A 17,669-nucleotide genomic window follows, 5' to 3' on the forward strand; every position below is an offset into this window, starting at 1 on the left:
TGTCATCAGTCCAAAGATGACTATTTTGCCTTTTTCTTTGTTTTTTTTTTAATATATATATAATCTTCACCACTCCCCAAATATCTCCTTCAGGTAAAGTCAGGTTTAGGTGTTTGATTAATTATATGTGTGACAGAAGCAATGCTAACCATTCATCAAACCCCATTTCCTTCTCTACTGGGGTACACACACTTCACAGTCACCCCCCTGCAGTTAGGTACAGCCCTGTAACCATGTACCTGAACCCTGGCTAAGGAAATGGGGTATAAATGATGTATAGCACTTCCAGGGCTGGGCCCTGATACCTCCACCAAGTCAGCCCACAGATTGGATGATTCCAAGGCAACAGGGGATGGTGGAGTCACAAGATGGAAGAAACCTGGTCTTTCCATAATTGCAAGGAGCACGTAACCCATTCACTGGCCCCAACAAGCCTGCTACACACTGACTTATATGAAACATAAGCTCTTATTATGTTCAGTCACTGAGATATTGGTATTACTAAATACCCAGATTAACATACCTTGTATTTCTCATTTTTGGAAATATAAATGAAAAGAACCTCTGGATTTAGTTCCAGGAACTGAGATATAAATCCTGGCTCTACTACTTCCGCAAAATACCCTATGATCTGCTCTTGAATACGGTCTATATCCTTTTGCAACTGCATGTCCAGCACATTCTCTTTCATTAATGGAGCCTTCCCCACCCTTCTCTCCCTCAAGACTTCTGTCAGGCCTTCTCTGACCTCCCACCCATGCACATTTACTTCTTTGCTCCTAGTGCAAAGTATACTCTTCCACTTTAGCATCTGTTATATTTTTTTGCAAATATTTGTTAACATGTGTTTCCACAGACCGAGTTTTTGAATCTAGGGGCAGACAATTTCTTTGGGATCTTTGACTTCCAGGATTTAGTTACACTGCCTGGCACATAGCAAAAATAACTATATATTAAAGGAATGTCTGTCCCCTATGATCTTAAGTGAGTCACTTGTTAAGCCTATAAAATACAATTGTATAGAATTGTTCTGATGACGAAGAATGCGATTTGTAGATTATAAACAGATTCTAAGACTAGTCTGTTTATTCTGTTTTGTAGGCCCTTTCTCATCTTTTCCAGTCAAATCTATCTTACTGTTTCGAAGTAGCTTTGTCCAATAGAAATACGTAAGCCGCATATACAAACACCTTAGTAGCCATATTTAAAAAGCTAAAAGAAGTAGGTGAAGTGAATTTAAACATTTTAGCTCAACATATTCAAAATATTGTTTATTAGCTATTGTACATTTCGCTAATTTTGTCTTCCGAATTATCTGGTGCGTATGTTACAACACACCTCTGTCTGGACTGTGGCTGGTGGCTTTCGCAAACTGGACAATACAGCCGCAAGGCCTACTTGAGACACACGTCTTGGGTGAAGTCAACCTCGTTCAGAATTAGTGACTCTTCCTCAGCGCTCTCTCAGCCCCTTATCATCATCGTCATTTTCTTGAAACCTAGAAGGTGAGCTCCTTGAAGAATTCAGACCGTTGTCTCTAGAAATCAGCCTCATAGCGATTGCCGGCGTATAATCAGCGGTTGTTATAATGTCAAAGTAATTAACGAACCCAAGCGCAAAGGACCCGGCGGGGGGCCGAGTGGCCGGGAGGGAAGATGACCAGTCAGGGAGAGGGCGGGGCTGAGCAACCACCTTCAGCCGGGATCCGCGCGCTCGGGCCAGCGACGCCCCGGGGTGGCGGGCGCTGAAGTGCGGGGCTGGGCCGGCCGGGGGTCGCCAGAGCCGCAGCCCGTCCCCTGCACCGGCCCCTCCCCTCTTAGCGCCGCCGCGGCCGCCGAGCCCCGGAAGCGGGCGGGGATTTCCTGTGCCCGCCCCACCCGCACCAGCCGGGCCACCGTCTCCGCCTGTCGCTGGCTCCGCGGACGCCGGCTCCGACGAAGCGAGGGCGGAGGGGAGGGGCAGCCGGCGCCCGGGAGGGAGACACCGGGCTGCAGGCCAAGCCGACCCGGGTGAGTTGGGACCGGGCCGGCGGGAGTCACCGCTGGAGGGAGGGACACCTGGCTTCCCCTGGCGGCGAGTGGGGCCGGTCACCCGTGGGGGCGGGGAGGAGGGTCGACGCGGCCTCTGGGTCGCTTGCCATTCCCAGGTTCGGCTTCGCTGACATTCTGTGCCCGCCCCTCTCCTGTCTCTTCGTCCCCAGCGTCATCGCTGTCAGGCCCCGCGGGTTCCCGCCGCTGTCACCGCGCGCAGGTTTCCCCGTGGCTCCTTTTTCTTCACTTGCTCCTGTCCCAGTTCACGGGCAACCTGTTTTCTGACCTCACTTCCCCTGCTCCAGCTCTGCCTCTCTCTCGAGTTCTCTGAAACCTGACCCTCTCCCGGGGCACGGAGACGAAGAGGGATGAAGCAACCCAACTCTGGAGTGGGCACCCGTCCCGCCCACACCCTGCCCGGGAACGGGGCCAGGCTTCTCTGACAGCGACTGTCCCTATGCCCTTGGGCTACTACTCATTTCAGTAGCGTGGCCCTTTCTCTGTCCAACAGCACTCGCTGCAGAAACCAACTTCTGCAGGTGCCATGCCCCCCTAAGATATGTGAAGCAAAAGGGGAAACGAAACTTCTAGAACCCTGACTCCAGTAGGCCTGAGGTACATCCTGGAACCAGGAAAATCCAGGTTAGGGCTGATACCTTAACTGCCCAGGTGCTGGCTCCGACAGCATGCACATCTTAGCAAAGGCAATCTGAGGACAAGTACTCGCCCCCTCCTTTGCTGAGATTTCTTCCACAGGTTTTCTGTCAGTGGTCTGGAGAGTCTCACATCTGGCCTGAGAAAGAGGCTTCCTATCAAGGGACTCTGCTGCTAGGGAGATGGAGAAATGGATCTCAGACAGGTGTCCAGATATTTACCTAGAGGTAAAGCCCTGAGGGAGGACTTTCCAAGGAAGCTAGTGGATGAGGAAGACCTTTGGTAAAGAGGGGGAATCCATGCTTTACATATTAGAAGTGACGAGAACACAGGGGCTGGAATTCAGAGGAGAAATCTAAAATGGAACTCCCCCTTTATTGCTTTATTGGGAATTTTCCTTTCTCATGAGAAGTCTCTGAAAAGGAAACCTCCTAAGCTGGGAATCAGTCCAGAATGTTCCCAAGAGGCCCTGAGACATCTTTGGACATCTGAGATGAAAGGGGAATGTGTTCCCTTGCTGTTCATTGAGCTTAGGGTTCTCATTTACCTCTTTTGTCAAAGACAGATAGGCAAGAAAATAAACAACTTGACATTTGTCATTATCTGTTCCGGGCTTCTGGGTTCTTGTAAATGTCATTAGATGAATGTGAGTGAGCCAGAACAGTTACAGAGGTTCTGACCTGTTTTTGGAACACTTTGACTGGCTCTGATTGCTTGGGCATTGAATAGGAATCACAAAAATATGATGTTGCCAAGCAAAAAGTGACTCTGCACAGTCTTATAGGCTTTCTCTGCTGTAAGGCAGGGAGACTGCTATCACAACACAAACTGTCGTGCTCCGAAGAGGTCCAGAGCAAAGAGCCTTCAACTCTGTGCACTGCAGGATTATTAAGAATTTTTAAATCTTACCTAAATCTATTCTCTTGCAATCAAGAGAAGAGATCTACATAGAGAAAGAAAACATCTCTCTTTTTATTCATTGGCAGCATCATTCATGAGCCTTCTTCCCAAGGCAAGAGAAGACTAGGTCCATTGTTTTGAACTTTTCCCTAATGGACATATTTCCCATCCCTTTCTTAACTTTTGTTTCTTGTGATGGAATATACTGTGGCTTCACCATATCCTTCTTTAACATTGAATATGTTTTTATAATTAGATCTGACTGGTTCTATCATGTGTCTCAGGTTCTTTGCTGTGTCTTAAATCACAGGGCTGTTATTCACCCCAGGGTCATGTTAGCAACACCTGTTTCCCCTTTTTCTACCTATATGAAATTCTTTCTGTTCTTTTTTTTTTTTTTTCTTTAGACATAGCTCCTCACTGCCAACAGTTTCTCTTATCTGTTAGGGTTGCTTTAGAATCTTACATCTGCTTTTCAAGTTATTGATCTGTCCACCATATTTACTACCAGTTCTGATTTTCAACAACAGAATGATAGGTTGTAAGTCTCTTAGTTGAGGCTTGTTCTAAGACACCATTTGGTTCAGCCTTATGAGAAATACACCATTTGACTAGGATTAATACCTATAGTAATCATTTCATTCTAAACTGATGAGAATGGAGTTTGTGGCAGAAAATCTTATGTGGGATTACCTCCATTTTTGTTGAATGCAAATCTGTTTGCATTCCCTCCTGCATATTTCCAGATTGCTTATTTTCAGTGGTTGAGATTCCCAGATTAAGTATTTTCCATGGTTGAAATTAATTGATAGCTTTTGAATTTCCAGGATTTTTTTAAATGAAGTTCTGCCAACCATGAGGTCCCCAAAATAACCATTAGTGACTTTACTATATAGCACTTGCTCATTTCTGGCTCAGGTTCAGTTGATTGGAACACATAAAACTTATCTTCCATCAAGCTCTTCCTATCCAGTTTCATCTTTTATCCCTGGACTGTTCTCCCTTAGGATTATCACCCCTTTTCATTGTCATGGGCATAACTGATATGAATTTGTTCCAGGTCACAATTTGGGTTTGCAGCAAAAATGCTTTCAGAACAGACAGCAGCCCTGGGGACAGGATGGGAGTCAATGAATGTCCAGGTGGATAGAGCAGAGCCCCAGGTGGAAAGGGGAAGCCAGGAAGAGGGGCCATGGAGAACAGCTCCAGGGCCATTGGAGCACCTATGCTGTGACCTTGAAGAGGAGCCACAGTCCCTTCAGGAGAAGGGTGAGAGCCCATAGGGTGTGTGTGGGAAGCACAATGCAGAGAATAATCTTCTAATCTCTATTGAAAAAGTAGAATTAAAAATCTCCCAATGGCCATGGACTGAGTGAACAGCACAGTTAGTACCAGGACTAGGCCACAGAAATAGAAAAAACTTACAGGCCCTAGTCAGAAAAATATAAGAAGCATCTGGATTCTGCAAACCATGTAACTGGGTTTCTCCCATTTCTTACATAATCACTCCCTCCACCTGTTACACGGTTAGTGGTAACAAATATGGGAGACAGAGGAAGTGACAGAAACACTGACTGCCACTGGAAAACACACCCAGTAAAATGCACTTTACAAGATGAAAATTACATTTGAATAATATAAATTCAAACCACAGCTAGTTTAATAGAAATGAATGACATAAATGCTCTACTAAAAACCACTCAGTACCCTTTCAGAACATTTGAGGGAAGGTCTCTTCTACTACAGTACATTTATGCATTTGAGTCTTACCAGTGGACATAGATATAGGGGAAAAATACGACGCTTAAGCCTCACTAAAATAGGTCCCAGGCTGTAACTGGAAAAAGATGGATGCTCCATCTCTAATGGTTCCTCTCTCCCCTCACCAGCTCAGTCCACTCCCTGGGTTCCTGCCATTCCCCAAGAAGGGAGCACTGGAGACTGGGAGATGGCAGCTGCACTTCTTGCGGCGGGATCACAGGTGGGCTATGTTCTTCTCTTGGCCTCTCTCAAGGTCTCATCACTGCTGCCTTTCTGTAGCCTTTGTGTCATTCCATTGGGCTTCCCTGGTGGCTCAGATGGTAAAGAATCATCCTGCAGTGCAGGAGACCTGAGTTTGATCCCTGGGTTGGGAAGATCCCTTGGAGAAGGGAACGGCTACCCACTCCAGTATTCTGGCCTGGAAAATTCCATGGACAGAGGAGCCTGGCAGGCTACACAGTCCACGGGGTTGTAAAGAGTCAGGCACGACTGAGTGACTTTTACTTCATTTCATTTAATTAATTTGTCATTTCACTTGATCACTATTGGTATTTAGTCTGATATCTTCACAGATTCTATCCCTTTCTAAGGAACTTATAACCTTTTGAAAAATGAATGGAGGCATGATGAGAAGAAGAAAATTCCTACAGATTGAGTTTGTTTTGTTTTAATAGATAGCTATGCTAGCCACAGGGAGAATTTAAGAAAAATTCATTAATGTTTATTAAGAAATAAATCTTGGGCTTTCCTGTTTGTCCAATGCTTAGGAATCTACCTGCCAATGAAGGGGACACAGGTTTGATCCCTGGTCTGGGAAGATTCCACATGCCATGGGGCAACAAAGCCCAAGTGCCACAACTACTGAAGCCCGTGCACCCTAGAGCCCGAGCTCAATAACAAGAGAAGCCACCACAATGAGAAGCCCATTCACTACAACTGGGGAGTAGCCCCTGCTCACCACAACTAGAGAAAGCCCATGCACAGCAACAAAGACGCAGCACAGCCAAAAATAAATAAATTACTTTAAATTTAAAAACAGAAATCTGGAAAGATTAGGAAAAGAGGACCTGGAGGAAGCTTGGAAGAACATAAAGTAGACTGGATTAGGTGGATGATGGAGCATTTATGGACATGAATAAAAGATAGAAAGATATGAAGAGGGGCAGCACCAGAGACAGAAAACAAGTTTAGATTCAGAAGGCAAGGGGAGAGCCATGGGAAGTTAGTAATAATAGTAGTTGTAGTATCCACACTCCCAGAGTGCTTACCATGTTTGCTGCTCTTTGAGTGCTTTATGTACATTAACTCATTTAACCCTGAGAGAAACACAGTTATCCCCAGACAAGAAAATTGGACAGGAAGAGGTTAAGGCACTTGTGTAAGGTCATACTGCTAATGTAAGTGACAGAGCTAGGAGTCATTTGGCTCCAGAATCTGGGCTCCTAACTGTCAGACTCTGCTGCCTTAAAAGATAAGGACATGGCATAATAGGGGGAGGAGGCCAGAAAGAATATTTTATCCATATTGTTTTGTACAGATAGGAAAGGAAAGGTCAAGTAGAGAAAGGAGGAACTTGTACACAATTTCTGCAGTGAAGAAAGGCAGCAAGAATAGTCCAAGAAAGGCAGATGAGAAGAGACTGGGTAGACATTTGTAACTACACAGAGGGACCAATGAGTTTGTGGTGCCTCCAACTTCTCATGGTCCCAACTTGGGAATCTCCTCTACAGACATTATTGCTCACACCCTGACCATTACTTTTACCCCTTTCCTCGTCACCAAAACCATGTTCCCTGCCCAGGAACCTCTGGGCAGTTCTTTTTCTAGACCTTCTCTTGCCACCTCTCCTCTACTACCACCTTAGCCTTCTATACTGAGACCCCATTTTCCTTAAAGAACAGCTGCTGACAGATGATGCTGCATTTTGTTTCAGGGCCTGGTAACCATCAAGGATGTGTCACTGTGCTTCTCTCAGGAGGAGTGGAGGAGCCTGGACCCTTCTCAAACAGACTTCTATGGAGAATATGTCATGCAGGAAAACTGTGGGATAGTGGTCTCCCTGAGTAAGCACAACCTTCCCCAGCCACTCAATGACTGTACTCTAGGAGAGTGGAGCCATCTGCTCTGGGACTGTTGCATAGTGTCCATTTGGGGTTCTTTTCTTGGCAGGAAATCTGTCTAGGTTTCCACTAGGGAAAGAGCACTAGGGTTAATCCAAAGAGAATAGAAGTGTCACTTTTTTAAAAACAACAACAAAATGCTGTGAATTATTAGAGAACTTTAGGCAATTCTTGGTTGGGAATTGGGAGGTTCTTTCAGAGAGAAGGACACCTAAGAAGTGGAACTGAGTCGTTGGAAACTCAGAAACCATATAGGAAAGATGAGAGTGGGGGTGGGGGTGAGACAGCTGTAGTAGGGCTAATTAAGTGAAGGTAGGACCAGAAAGAACAGTTGAGCTGAAAGTATTTGAAATTTGCACAAAAGAGAACACTTGGAAAGAGAATATGATTTTCTGAAAGAAGAGGGGACTTAACAGAAATGGGAGTGGGGAGAGGGAAAGGCTTGTTGTATCTGGCCTTCTTTATCTATAGAGTTCAAAGGAATAATCTAGGAAAAAGCTTTTTTCAGAAATGAAAATTACAGTTGAATAAACTGACATCTCTGTTTTTTTCTCCCACGGTCAGGATTTCCAATTCCCAAACTGGATATGCTTTCTCAACTAGAAGGAGGAGAAGAACAATGGGTCCCTGACCCCCCAGACTTAGAAGAGAGGGACATTCTGAAGGTCACATACACAGGTGATGATGTATGATAGACTCAGCCGCGACCTTCGCCCCTTTTGGAGGTTTATCATTACATGTCCCTCCAACCCCTCCTCTGCCTCAGACAGTTATAGCATTGAATGGTTTAGAGATCTTTTTCTTCAAAAGCAAGACTGTAACATAATAATTTAGAGGGCAGGCTCTAGCGCCAAACTTTGTGGATCTGAATCTAGGACCATTCCTGTGGAACCTTGGAAAAATAATTAACTTCTCTTTGAGTTCCTCATCTATAAATTATTATGAGATTTAAATATGTTACCATAGTCGAACAGTACCAAGCACATAGTAAGCACTCAATAAATGTTAGTTGTTGTTGTTCAACCTCCCACCCATTGTAGAAATGCCTTCCACAATGTCTCCAGTGTTGCTGACAAGGTGTCACCTGGCCAGTGATTTCAGACCATTCCTCACCTCTCTTCATGGTGATGGTGATTAATAGTTTTTTTAAGTGCTAAATAAATAATAGTAAATAAATAGATAACAACAATAGCATGGACTATTTAATAGTGTCTAACATATGCAGGTACTAGTCTATCTGTCTTACAACATCTACCTTATAATTATTCCCATTTTGCAGAAGAAGACATGAAGGCCTACAGAAGTGTAGTGGGAAAACAGATTTTCTGGGTATCTGTCTCCTAAGTCTAAGCTTTAACCACTGTACCTGTTACACTGTCTTGTACAACATTAAAATCTGTTCTCTCAGCCCTTATGGGGTGAGGTTTAGACCCTAATAGGCATCACACAGCCTCATTTGTGACTAAGTCCTGGGCTCCTCGTGACTCACCTCTTGGGGTCTGTATTTTCCTTTTTCCACAGGAGACGGAAGTGAGCACGAGGGGGATACCCCTGAACTAGAAGCAGAGCCTCCCAGAATGTTATCTAGTGTGTCTCAAGATACTGTTCTCTGGAACCCAGAGCAGGATGCAAACTGGGATTCCATGCCCAGAAACTCCAGAGGCATGCTCCTAGGCCCACCTTTTCTTCAGGAAGACAGCTTCTCAAACCTTCTGTGTAGCACAGAAATGGATTCCCTGTTAAGACCACACACGTGCCCCCAGTGTGGTAAACAGTTTGTGTGGGGCTCCCACCTGGCCAGGCACCAGCAGACACACACTGGGGAGAGGCCCTACAGCTGCCTCAAGTGTGAGAAGAGCTTTGGGAGAAGACATCACCTGATCCGACACCAGAAAACCCACCTACATGACAAGCCCAGCAGGTGCCCTGAGTGTGGCAAGAATTTCCGATGCAACTCCCATCTAGCCAGCCACCAGAGAGTGCACGCAGATGGCAAATCCTGCAAGGGCCAAGAGGTTGGAGAGAGCCCTGGGGCTAGGAAGCGACAGCGTGCGCCACCTGTGCCAAAGTGCCACGTGTGCACTGAGTGTGGGAAGAGCTTTGGCCGACGGCACCACCTGGTGAGACACTGGCTGACACACACCGGGGAGAAGCCCTTCCAGTGCCCACGCTGTGAGAAGAGCTTCGGCCGCAAACATCACCTGGACAGGCACCTGCTGACCCACCAGGGACAGAGTCCCCGGAGCAGCTGGGACAGAGGGACGTCTGTCTTTTGAAATCTATTTCTGCTGCAGCTGTAGTCACATCTGTCAGCCGGTGCTACCAGGAATCTCTGCCAGAGCTGCCCCCTCTCCTGTACCCCCGTGGTCAGAATCATGAGTCCTGGCCCCATCCCTAGAGAGATGCAGTTCCAGCATTAGCCAGAGCCTTTCTCCCCAGTTCTGTGAGATGCCACACAAAGTAGAGTTCTTTGGGCAAAACTTTTGGGAAATGCTGCTTACTGGGTGGGCTGATATTCAGCCTGAATCCGTTCTCCAGGTACAGTGGTACCAGCAGTTTGTGGCTAAGGCCCATTCTGATTGGTGGAAGCCTGTGCCATACCAGTTGTTAAATATTTTGAGTATCATGCTTCTGTAACATAAATATTCTGTCTATATATATAGAGAGAGAGAGAAAACACATACTAGCTTATTAAAGGCTCGAAAATTTATGCATTAGAGCAAATGGTTAAGCCTTTCTTACTGCAGTATTTCCTAAATTTATTTGACCTCAGTATCCTTTTTGTCTTGCATCTCACAGAACTGGTGACTCCTTGAACCACACTGGCGAACACTGGGTTACAGAGTAATAAGGAAACAGGAGACAGAGAGTGATCAGGCACCCAGAGCCCCCTTTTTTATCCAAATGAAAGCTGAGGGGCAGACCTCATTCCTGTGTGGGCCCATCACCCCTACTCCAATCATCTGAATATACATCCACACCTCTCACCCCACCTGCTGAAAACAAACAGTAACCTTCTCACCCCCTGTTCCTGCTCCCTTCATCCTGCATATACATATATCTAGCTGAGAGATCGCGCTACAGTGTTAAGAGATGGACCTTATACCCCCAGGTAAGCCAGGCCCACACAGAAGAAAAATACTTCATTCCCTTGAACAGACCCCTCTCCTCTTTACAGTGTCTTTATGTGTCTGTGTATCTGTGTGCAGGGTCTTTGAAGAGAGCATGCCAAGTGCAAACTGTATAAGCTAGATTTTCTAGGGGCTGTGTTCTGGGGATGAGGGTAGTGGGGATTGTATGGGGTTTTTGGTTTGTTTTGTTTCAAGATAATAAGCAAGCTGAGAGATTAAGGGAGCCCTAGTAGAAAGGTTTAAGTTTTGGGGGTTGAGGTATACAGCCTTCCCCAGGATCACTGAGATCAAGACAACTTGGATATGTAAGTCTAGGTCTGAATCTCTGGGCCACAGATTCTTTTTGCCTAAGTGGAGAGAGAGACATCCTCTGTGAGGTGAGCTATGTCTTATTAATTTCAAGTCAGGTGCATATAGCAGCTGTGTGCTGAGTGGGTTTGGGGGTCTTTATTTAAGTGCTGATAAGTTACAGCAGGAGTCACGGTGCTTGCAGATTGTTGTCGTCACTCTTGTTTGACGTTGATTGCCTCATCAAGGGCAGAGTTATTCTTGCAATCTCATTCCCCTAAATAGAACTTTAGGGAAAATGGCTGTGGCTTAGCTATTTGGCTGATGCAGGTAATAAGCTTTCTGGTTGGTTCTCCTCCCAGTTCTGGGAAAATGCACTGACTCTTAACTTGTATAAGTATTCTAACATTGTTCAATGCATTGGTCATTGTTTCTCTTTATTGATAATGTGTTAATACCAGTCTTATAATTTAAAAATTACCTTGTATGTAAGAGCACCTTGTAGGTAGGGAGGGAGAAGAGCGAAGAAGATGGAAGTGGGATATTTTCTCTTTAATGCTTAGATTCTGGTTTTTCCTTAACACACTTGTTTCTCAACCACAGCTGGTGGAATTAACCAGAGAGACGAGGAAGTGAGCTGCAACAATCTAGTTTAATGGCTTTTACACTTGCTTAGGAAAAACTGAGTGAATCATAGCTTCTTACAGTGGATATAACTTGAGCAGTCCAGCCCCTACCTCCCTTCTGCTCAGGGCAGCCTTCCCATCTTGCCTAGAATGCACTTCTCTTGCTTATGTTCCTATGAGTAGAGCAAAATGGCCAGCCATTTGTAAGGCATCCTTGTCCCAGGTCCTCTGAGACAGGAGCATTTTAGGATCAGTATTAGGAGACACCCCAGGGCGTAGGAAAATACTGGATTCCATTGGCAAAACTGAATGTGCCATTTCTTTTACCTTCCACTATACCTCATACATTAACACAATCAGCTCTATGTGAGCATTGTCCAGAACCTGTTTTGGATCACAGACCCTTTTGAGAATCTGATAAAAAACAGAAACTCACTTTTGAGAAGAAAAGACAGTAGTAGTTCACTCAGTTTTGCATACACATTCAGCAGGGTCACAGCCCATCCATGGAATCACTAAATGGGGGTCAAAGAGAAGGAGTTACCCTGATCCAATATGGTCATTCTATATTTGTGTCAAGAATTACATGGCAAGGATCTCTAAACATTTTAAGGACTAAGATACCAGCGGCAGTAGGATATCAGGAGAGTGTTCAGTCTTTAATGATTTGAATGGTATTGCTTACACTCTGTGCTTTCTTAAAAATGTATATGACTTGGTGACAAATCGAGTTTCTCACAAACCTTGTTCTAAAGACTTGTATGAGGTGACCCTCCATACCATTGGATCACACCTCTTAAAAACCAGGTGTTAACCTCCAGCCTTTGATCTCTTGTAATTTTAAGGAGGGAAAATGAAGCCCCCAAAGTGTAGGTGCACTCAGCACCCAACTGAAAGGCATCGTGGAGTCTAAGGGCATTTGGCAGAAGGGGCATCCTTTTAGGTCATTTCTGCTGTACCACTGTCTTCTCTACCTCCGTCCAACACCACTTCCCTTGGACAAAAAATAAAATAAGCAACAGCCACCAGCTGGGTAAAGAGATTTCAGTCATTTTTCCCTCAGGGAAAACTCCCATCTTCCTCCCAGCTCCCTCTGCCACATGTCTACCCTACCCTATCCCCTTTAAATAAAAAAATGTCTCCGTGTTCTCTCTGGACAAAATGTAAAATAGGGAAGTCTGTCTTTAGTAACCTGTCACCTTTTTTCCTCTGTGTGGTGCCTCTACCCTATTCAGAGCCCAAGTATCCCTGCCTTTCCACCCCATTAGGGTATCTCTGCAAAGAATCCCTTGCAATGAAGACTATAGCCAAAGGGTTGACTTTCCCAGAGCTATCTACATTTTAAGCTGTAGCTCTGATAGCGACTTAGCAGCAGCAGCAGCAGCTGATAGTGGAAGAAGGAAAAGTTTTCTTGTTAAAATGATGTTATGCATTCAGGGAGCAAAGAGGTGATAATTTGGGATAAAATCCTCACCTTTCCAGCACTCCCACAATCAAATCACTATTTCTTGTTTCCATCAAGGGCAAAGTGAGCCCTGACTCAGAACCAGAGGTTCCAGAGAACAAGTTCTTTCCAGCTCTGTTCAGTTGAGTGCTCTGGATGAGGGTGAGCAGGGCTTGGCAACAACAGAGAGTGAAATCTATTCCCGTGGATCCCTTAGAGATTCTGAGATGGCAAAATTTATGGGTCTCAAATGAATCTTTGGACCAGCAACATCAACATCACCTAGAAGAAGTTATCTTAGAAATGTAAATTTTCACCCTGGACAAACTGATTCAGACACTGGGGATGGAATCCAGCAATTGGTCTTTAACCTGCCTCTCAGGGTATTTGATGTGGACCCAAGTCGGGACGGAACAAATGGAACCAATGGCTAGGAGATCCAGATTCCATTTTAACCAGTGGTTCCTCACCCTCTTCAAATAGCTGCTGCTGCTGCTGCTAAGTCACTTCAGTCGTGTCCGACTCTGTGCGACCCCATAGACAGCAACCCACCAGGCTCCCCTGTCCCTGGGATTCTCCAGGCAAGAACACTGGAGTGGGTTGCCATTTCCTTCTCTAATGCAGGAAAGTGAAAAGTGAGAGTGAAATCATTCAGTCGTGTCCGACTCTTAGCGACCTCATGGACTGCAGCCTACCAGGCTCCTCCATCCATGGGATTTTCCAGGCAAGAGGACTGGAGTGGGTTGCCATTGCCTTCTCCATTTTCAAATAAGGAGAGATGGAATCTTAACACCCATGTTCTTAGATTTATTTTCTGCAAACTCCTAGGATAGTTGTTCCTCAGTTCAATTCCTCTTGAGTCCCAAGGTATCCCACCAACCTTAAGTCTGAAAAAGAACTGGGTTAGTCACCAATTTCAGAAATTGTGGTGGGGTAGCTACTAAGCTTCTGTAATTGGTTGAGGCTGGAGCTTCTAAAACGGGTACTGAGGTTTCACTGGTCTAGAAATCTAAAAAGACAAAAAGGAGCAGACATCTCAAAGATGGTAAATCCAACATAAAAATGGACATCCAAAGAAATGGTCCTCCTTATCTGGTCTTTTTCAGGCCTAATATGAGTTTCCCTGGAGGCAAAGGGGTGGGCATTTACTCAGCACAGAGGCAGAGTAAGGCCATTTGTCTCAAGCCCTTAAGGACCCAAGTATTCTTACCTCACAGTTGCACTGAAGACCAATAAGGTGCCATGCAAAGGATTTCTCACGATGATTTGGCCAACCCTGTGGGCAAGGGCAGCAGGAGGATCAGAGAGACCCCCAGGACATAGGAGGAGACCAGGCTCATTTAGTAAGATATGACATGAAATCTGAACCTAGACTGTTTACTAGGTAGAGGTTGTAACTAATTAAGCCACAATGCCTATATAAAAAATGCATTTTTCTGCTTTGAAGATTCTGTCTTGGCCCCGATACCTCCTTCACCCTCTGTCCTAGACATACCCATGAGGATCCTTGCAAACCTGCTACCTCTTTGGGGCTCTGGAAGGTCAAAAGGTTAGCATGAACCCCAGTCTCTTTGGAAATGATCAGCTCCTCTCTCCTAAGGCAGAGAAACTCTAGGCCTCAGGCTCTGCCTCTCTCCTGTCACTGCCTCCTTCTGTCCAATAAACAGCTTTTCTTCCACTCTTCACTCCCACTTCTCTTTTTCAATTTGGTTTGGTTCTCTCTTTTGTTTTTCCTGGGGAATGCCACACCTTCCCAAGGGCGTTTGTTTTTCCCAATTCCTACCCTTCCATTGTAGTTTCTCTCTTCCAGTTTCTAGCCAGTTCCATTCTATTGTGAGCCTACTTGCTACCTGTACCTCTGCCTATTGTCCAACTTCTTTTCTGTCATCTTCAAGCCTATTAAGAAGGGTCCTTTCTTCCCTGAGATTCTTGGCTTGGCTGTAGCAGCTCAGCCACCATCACCCTATTCTACGCCTCTCTCTTGTACATACCTTCCCACATCTGGACGAGGCCAAGGTTGCCTGTACTGCCAAACCCAGGCCCCTTACACCCTCCCTACAGACTCTTCTTCCCTTGATGCAGTCTCCAAAACTCAGTCCCCTCCTGTCCTTTTTGGCTCCTGAGAAGAAGCTTCAATTCTACAAGCCATTTTTTGTGTGCTTACTATGTGCCAGGTGTGGGCTGTCCCAAGCCTGGAGGACTGAGTACGGCCATGGTCCCTACACTCAGCATCTTTCTCAGCTGACCCCTCCCTTGCCAGCACTTTGCTGCCATACCTCAGAACACCATGCATCAGGCAGCCTCAGGACTGTATACCCACTGGCCATCCAGCCTAACTACCTAATGCCTTCCAGATTTCTAGCTATTGTCTGACTTAGTTCCCTCTGATGGACAGTGAACTTCCTATGGATCATCCAACCAGGGACCTTCATCTCTATCTATAGAGATCTATAATCTACTCTTCATGGTCCTTGTCAGTTGAATAAAGGATGTATTGGCTGTGTCTCTGACTTCCTCTCTCCATCCTCTCCTCTCCCCTCCATTCTTTCCTGATACAACAAAGTGGGGAACACCAGACAGCTCTAGGGGGAGTCACACAGCCATGCAGGAGCCCCCTTGCTTCCCTTCCTGAAACAAACACCTTAAGGTACCCATGTTAGGTCTTCCCACCTTCCTCCTAGTGCCTTGGCTCCCAGATGTCACTTCCATCATCTGGGGATGCAACACATTCTGGAGACTGAGGGAGCAGAGTGCTGAGGAGGCCAGGCCAAGGGTCAGGGAACAAGGGCCTTGCACACAAACATAAGGAGGCATTCCATCTCAGGGTTGATTAAGTGCTGACCCACTCTCAGGAGACCCTTAGAGTGCTGAGCCTAAGTCTGGAACCTGAGGTGGTGATTGAATTGACCTCCCAGACAAATTCACAAGTACTGGAAGTTTGGGGGGACCCAGAAGAAACCAGCACAGTTGAGTCCACCAGATACATTCACCGTTGATGGTGAAGAGGATGGGCATCTGCTAGAGGGTATCAAAGGACAGGATGAGAAACAACATGGGGGAAAATGGAAAGCTGGCCTAGGGGAAACCACCCAGCCTGTGACCCACTGACGTGGCCTTTTACCCATGGAGCTTCACTGGGATGGGGGCAGGAAACCATTCTGCAGGCACTGGGTACACCCCAAGGGCTTTGCTCTTCTCCATGGAAGTTGCCTTCAAGAGCTTCAGTCCTACTGCTTAGGGGTGATGTGTCTCTGTAGCTTTCTGAACACCAGCCAGGCTGTTTGCCAACCTGCCTTGTGCTCCATGTGTTTCCTTATTTTTTTGCATTCACTCCTAATTCCCCCCCCCCCCCCCCCCCCCCCCCGTCACTTGGAATAAAGCTTTTGACATGTCTAGCCTCTCCCCTAACCAAAACGTGGAAGAGGGAAAGAACTGACAAGAGGAGGAGGAGAAACACAACTGTGATTGTTCATCGATGGGCCTGTCCTCTCCACCAACTCCAGTGGACTACTGACATCCTGACTTCCTTCTTACCATATCGATGTCTTTCCTAGCATTGACAGGACTCATGCTAACACCCCCTCAGCCAGTCTTCAGTCCCTCTCTTCCAAATCCTCTGGCTTTCTTTGAGCCCCTTTCAGCATGGTGTCCCTCTATCAATTCCCCAAATGGCCTATCTTCCTATCCTTACTGGGCACTTAGGTTTTGGCTGAATCTGCAGTCCAACCAGACAGCCTTGCTGTCTATCTCCAGAGGAAAAGGAAGAACAGGAGAAATCTATTGTATTGAGACCACTAACAAATGGAAATAGTTTCATAATCAGAAAACAACCCCCCCCCCCACACACACACACACACCATGTGTTGAACATCTTTCCCTACAAGAAATCGCTAAATTATTAAAATACTCAAGTGTATAAATGAATTCTAAACTTCTGACCTTTCCCTACATTAACTCTTGTAGAGGCCTTACTCAACTACAACTATAGTGAAGAGAGCACTGAATTTGCAGTTAAAAGTCAATTTCTAATTGTACATTTTCTAACATTAGATTTTTCACTTAAAATCTAAGAGACTGTCATGAAGTAAAATGAAACAATGCATCCAAAACTATAAACCACTGTATAAGTGAAAAGGCTATAATTGACAATTATGTGGAAATTTCTACCTTATCTTTGAACAAGTTACAATTTATATGATTCTGAAAACAAATACAAGAAAAGATATGGTAGAGAGTTTTATTTCTATGTGTTTTCTACAGTTCCCATTACCTTCCCCTCACAACAGAAACAGGATTTTGTGTATCCTTCCAGTTTCTTTATACAGTTGCAAAGAGACACATTTTCCTTCACTTTACACAAAAGGTAGTTTGGTATACTCAGTGTCCTGAATTTTTTTTACTTCATCTATATTGGGGAGTTTGTCATAATACATAGAGAATCGTTATAGCTGTGTACTATTTCACTGTATGGAAGTTTCACAGTTTAATCAATCCCCTAATGCCATTACCTTACTTTCTTTTGTTGTTGTTGTTATTGCAATGCTGCAATTAAATACCTTGCACATAAGTCTTTACACAAATGCATTAATATCTAAAAAGTAAATTCCTAAAAGTGGTTCCACTGAATCAAAGGACATTTGCATTTAAAATTATTAAAGCCAAATTTCTTCCACTGGGGTCATGGAGATCTACACTCTCACTAGCATTGTGTATTG

The 17,669-nt window shown here is 45.2% G+C and overlaps 1 protein-coding gene across 2 annotated transcripts; it reads left to right on the top strand.

Moving 5' to 3' along the window:
* The first annotated feature begins 1,883 nt into the window (after positions 1–1,883).
* Positions 1,884–12,679, top strand: ZNF641 (zinc finger protein 641). 2 transcript variants are annotated; one of them, XM_019960694.2, is made up of 6 exons: positions 1,884–2,009; positions 4,645–4,853; positions 5,474–5,565; positions 7,279–7,408; positions 8,030–8,143; positions 8,987–12,679. In XM_019960694.2, the coding sequence occupies exons 2-6, from the start codon at positions 4,670–4,672 to the stop codon at positions 9,739–9,741; spliced, it is 1,275 nt and encodes a 424-aa protein (XP_019816253.2). In that variant the 5' UTR covers positions 1,884–2,009; positions 4,645–4,669; the 3' UTR covers positions 9,742–12,679. The 2 variants fall into 2 exon arrangements, with proteins under 2 accessions (XP_019816253.2, XP_070645299.1); XM_070789198.1 differs by lacking the exon at positions 4,645–4,853.
* The last annotated feature ends 4,990 nt before the right edge of the window (positions 12,680–17,669 follow it).

This window comes from Bos indicus, chromosome 5 (assembly GCF_029378745.1).
Source record: "Bos indicus isolate NIAB-ARS_2022 breed Sahiwal x Tharparkar chromosome 5, NIAB-ARS_B.indTharparkar_mat_pri_1.0, whole genome shotgun sequence".
NCBI classification, from domain to species: Eukaryota; Metazoa; Chordata; class Mammalia; order Artiodactyla; family Bovidae; genus Bos; species Bos indicus.

What these genes read in the sequence shown, in the direction of transcription:
- ZNF641 (XM_019960694.2), top strand. Translation starts at nt 4,670, where the DNA reads ATGCTTTCAGAACAGACAGCAGCCCTGGGGACAGGATGGGAGTCAATG. An exon ending in ACAGTCCCTTCAGGAGAAGG is followed by an intron (nt 4,854 to 5,473) that starts GTGAGAGCCCAT and finishes TCCCCTCACCAG; the next exon opens with CTCAGTCCACTCCCTGGGTT. An exon ending in TCTGAAGGTCACATACACAG is followed by an intron (nt 8,144 to 8,986) that starts GTGATGATGTAT and finishes CTTTTTCCACAG; the next exon opens with GAGACGGAAGTGAGCACGAG.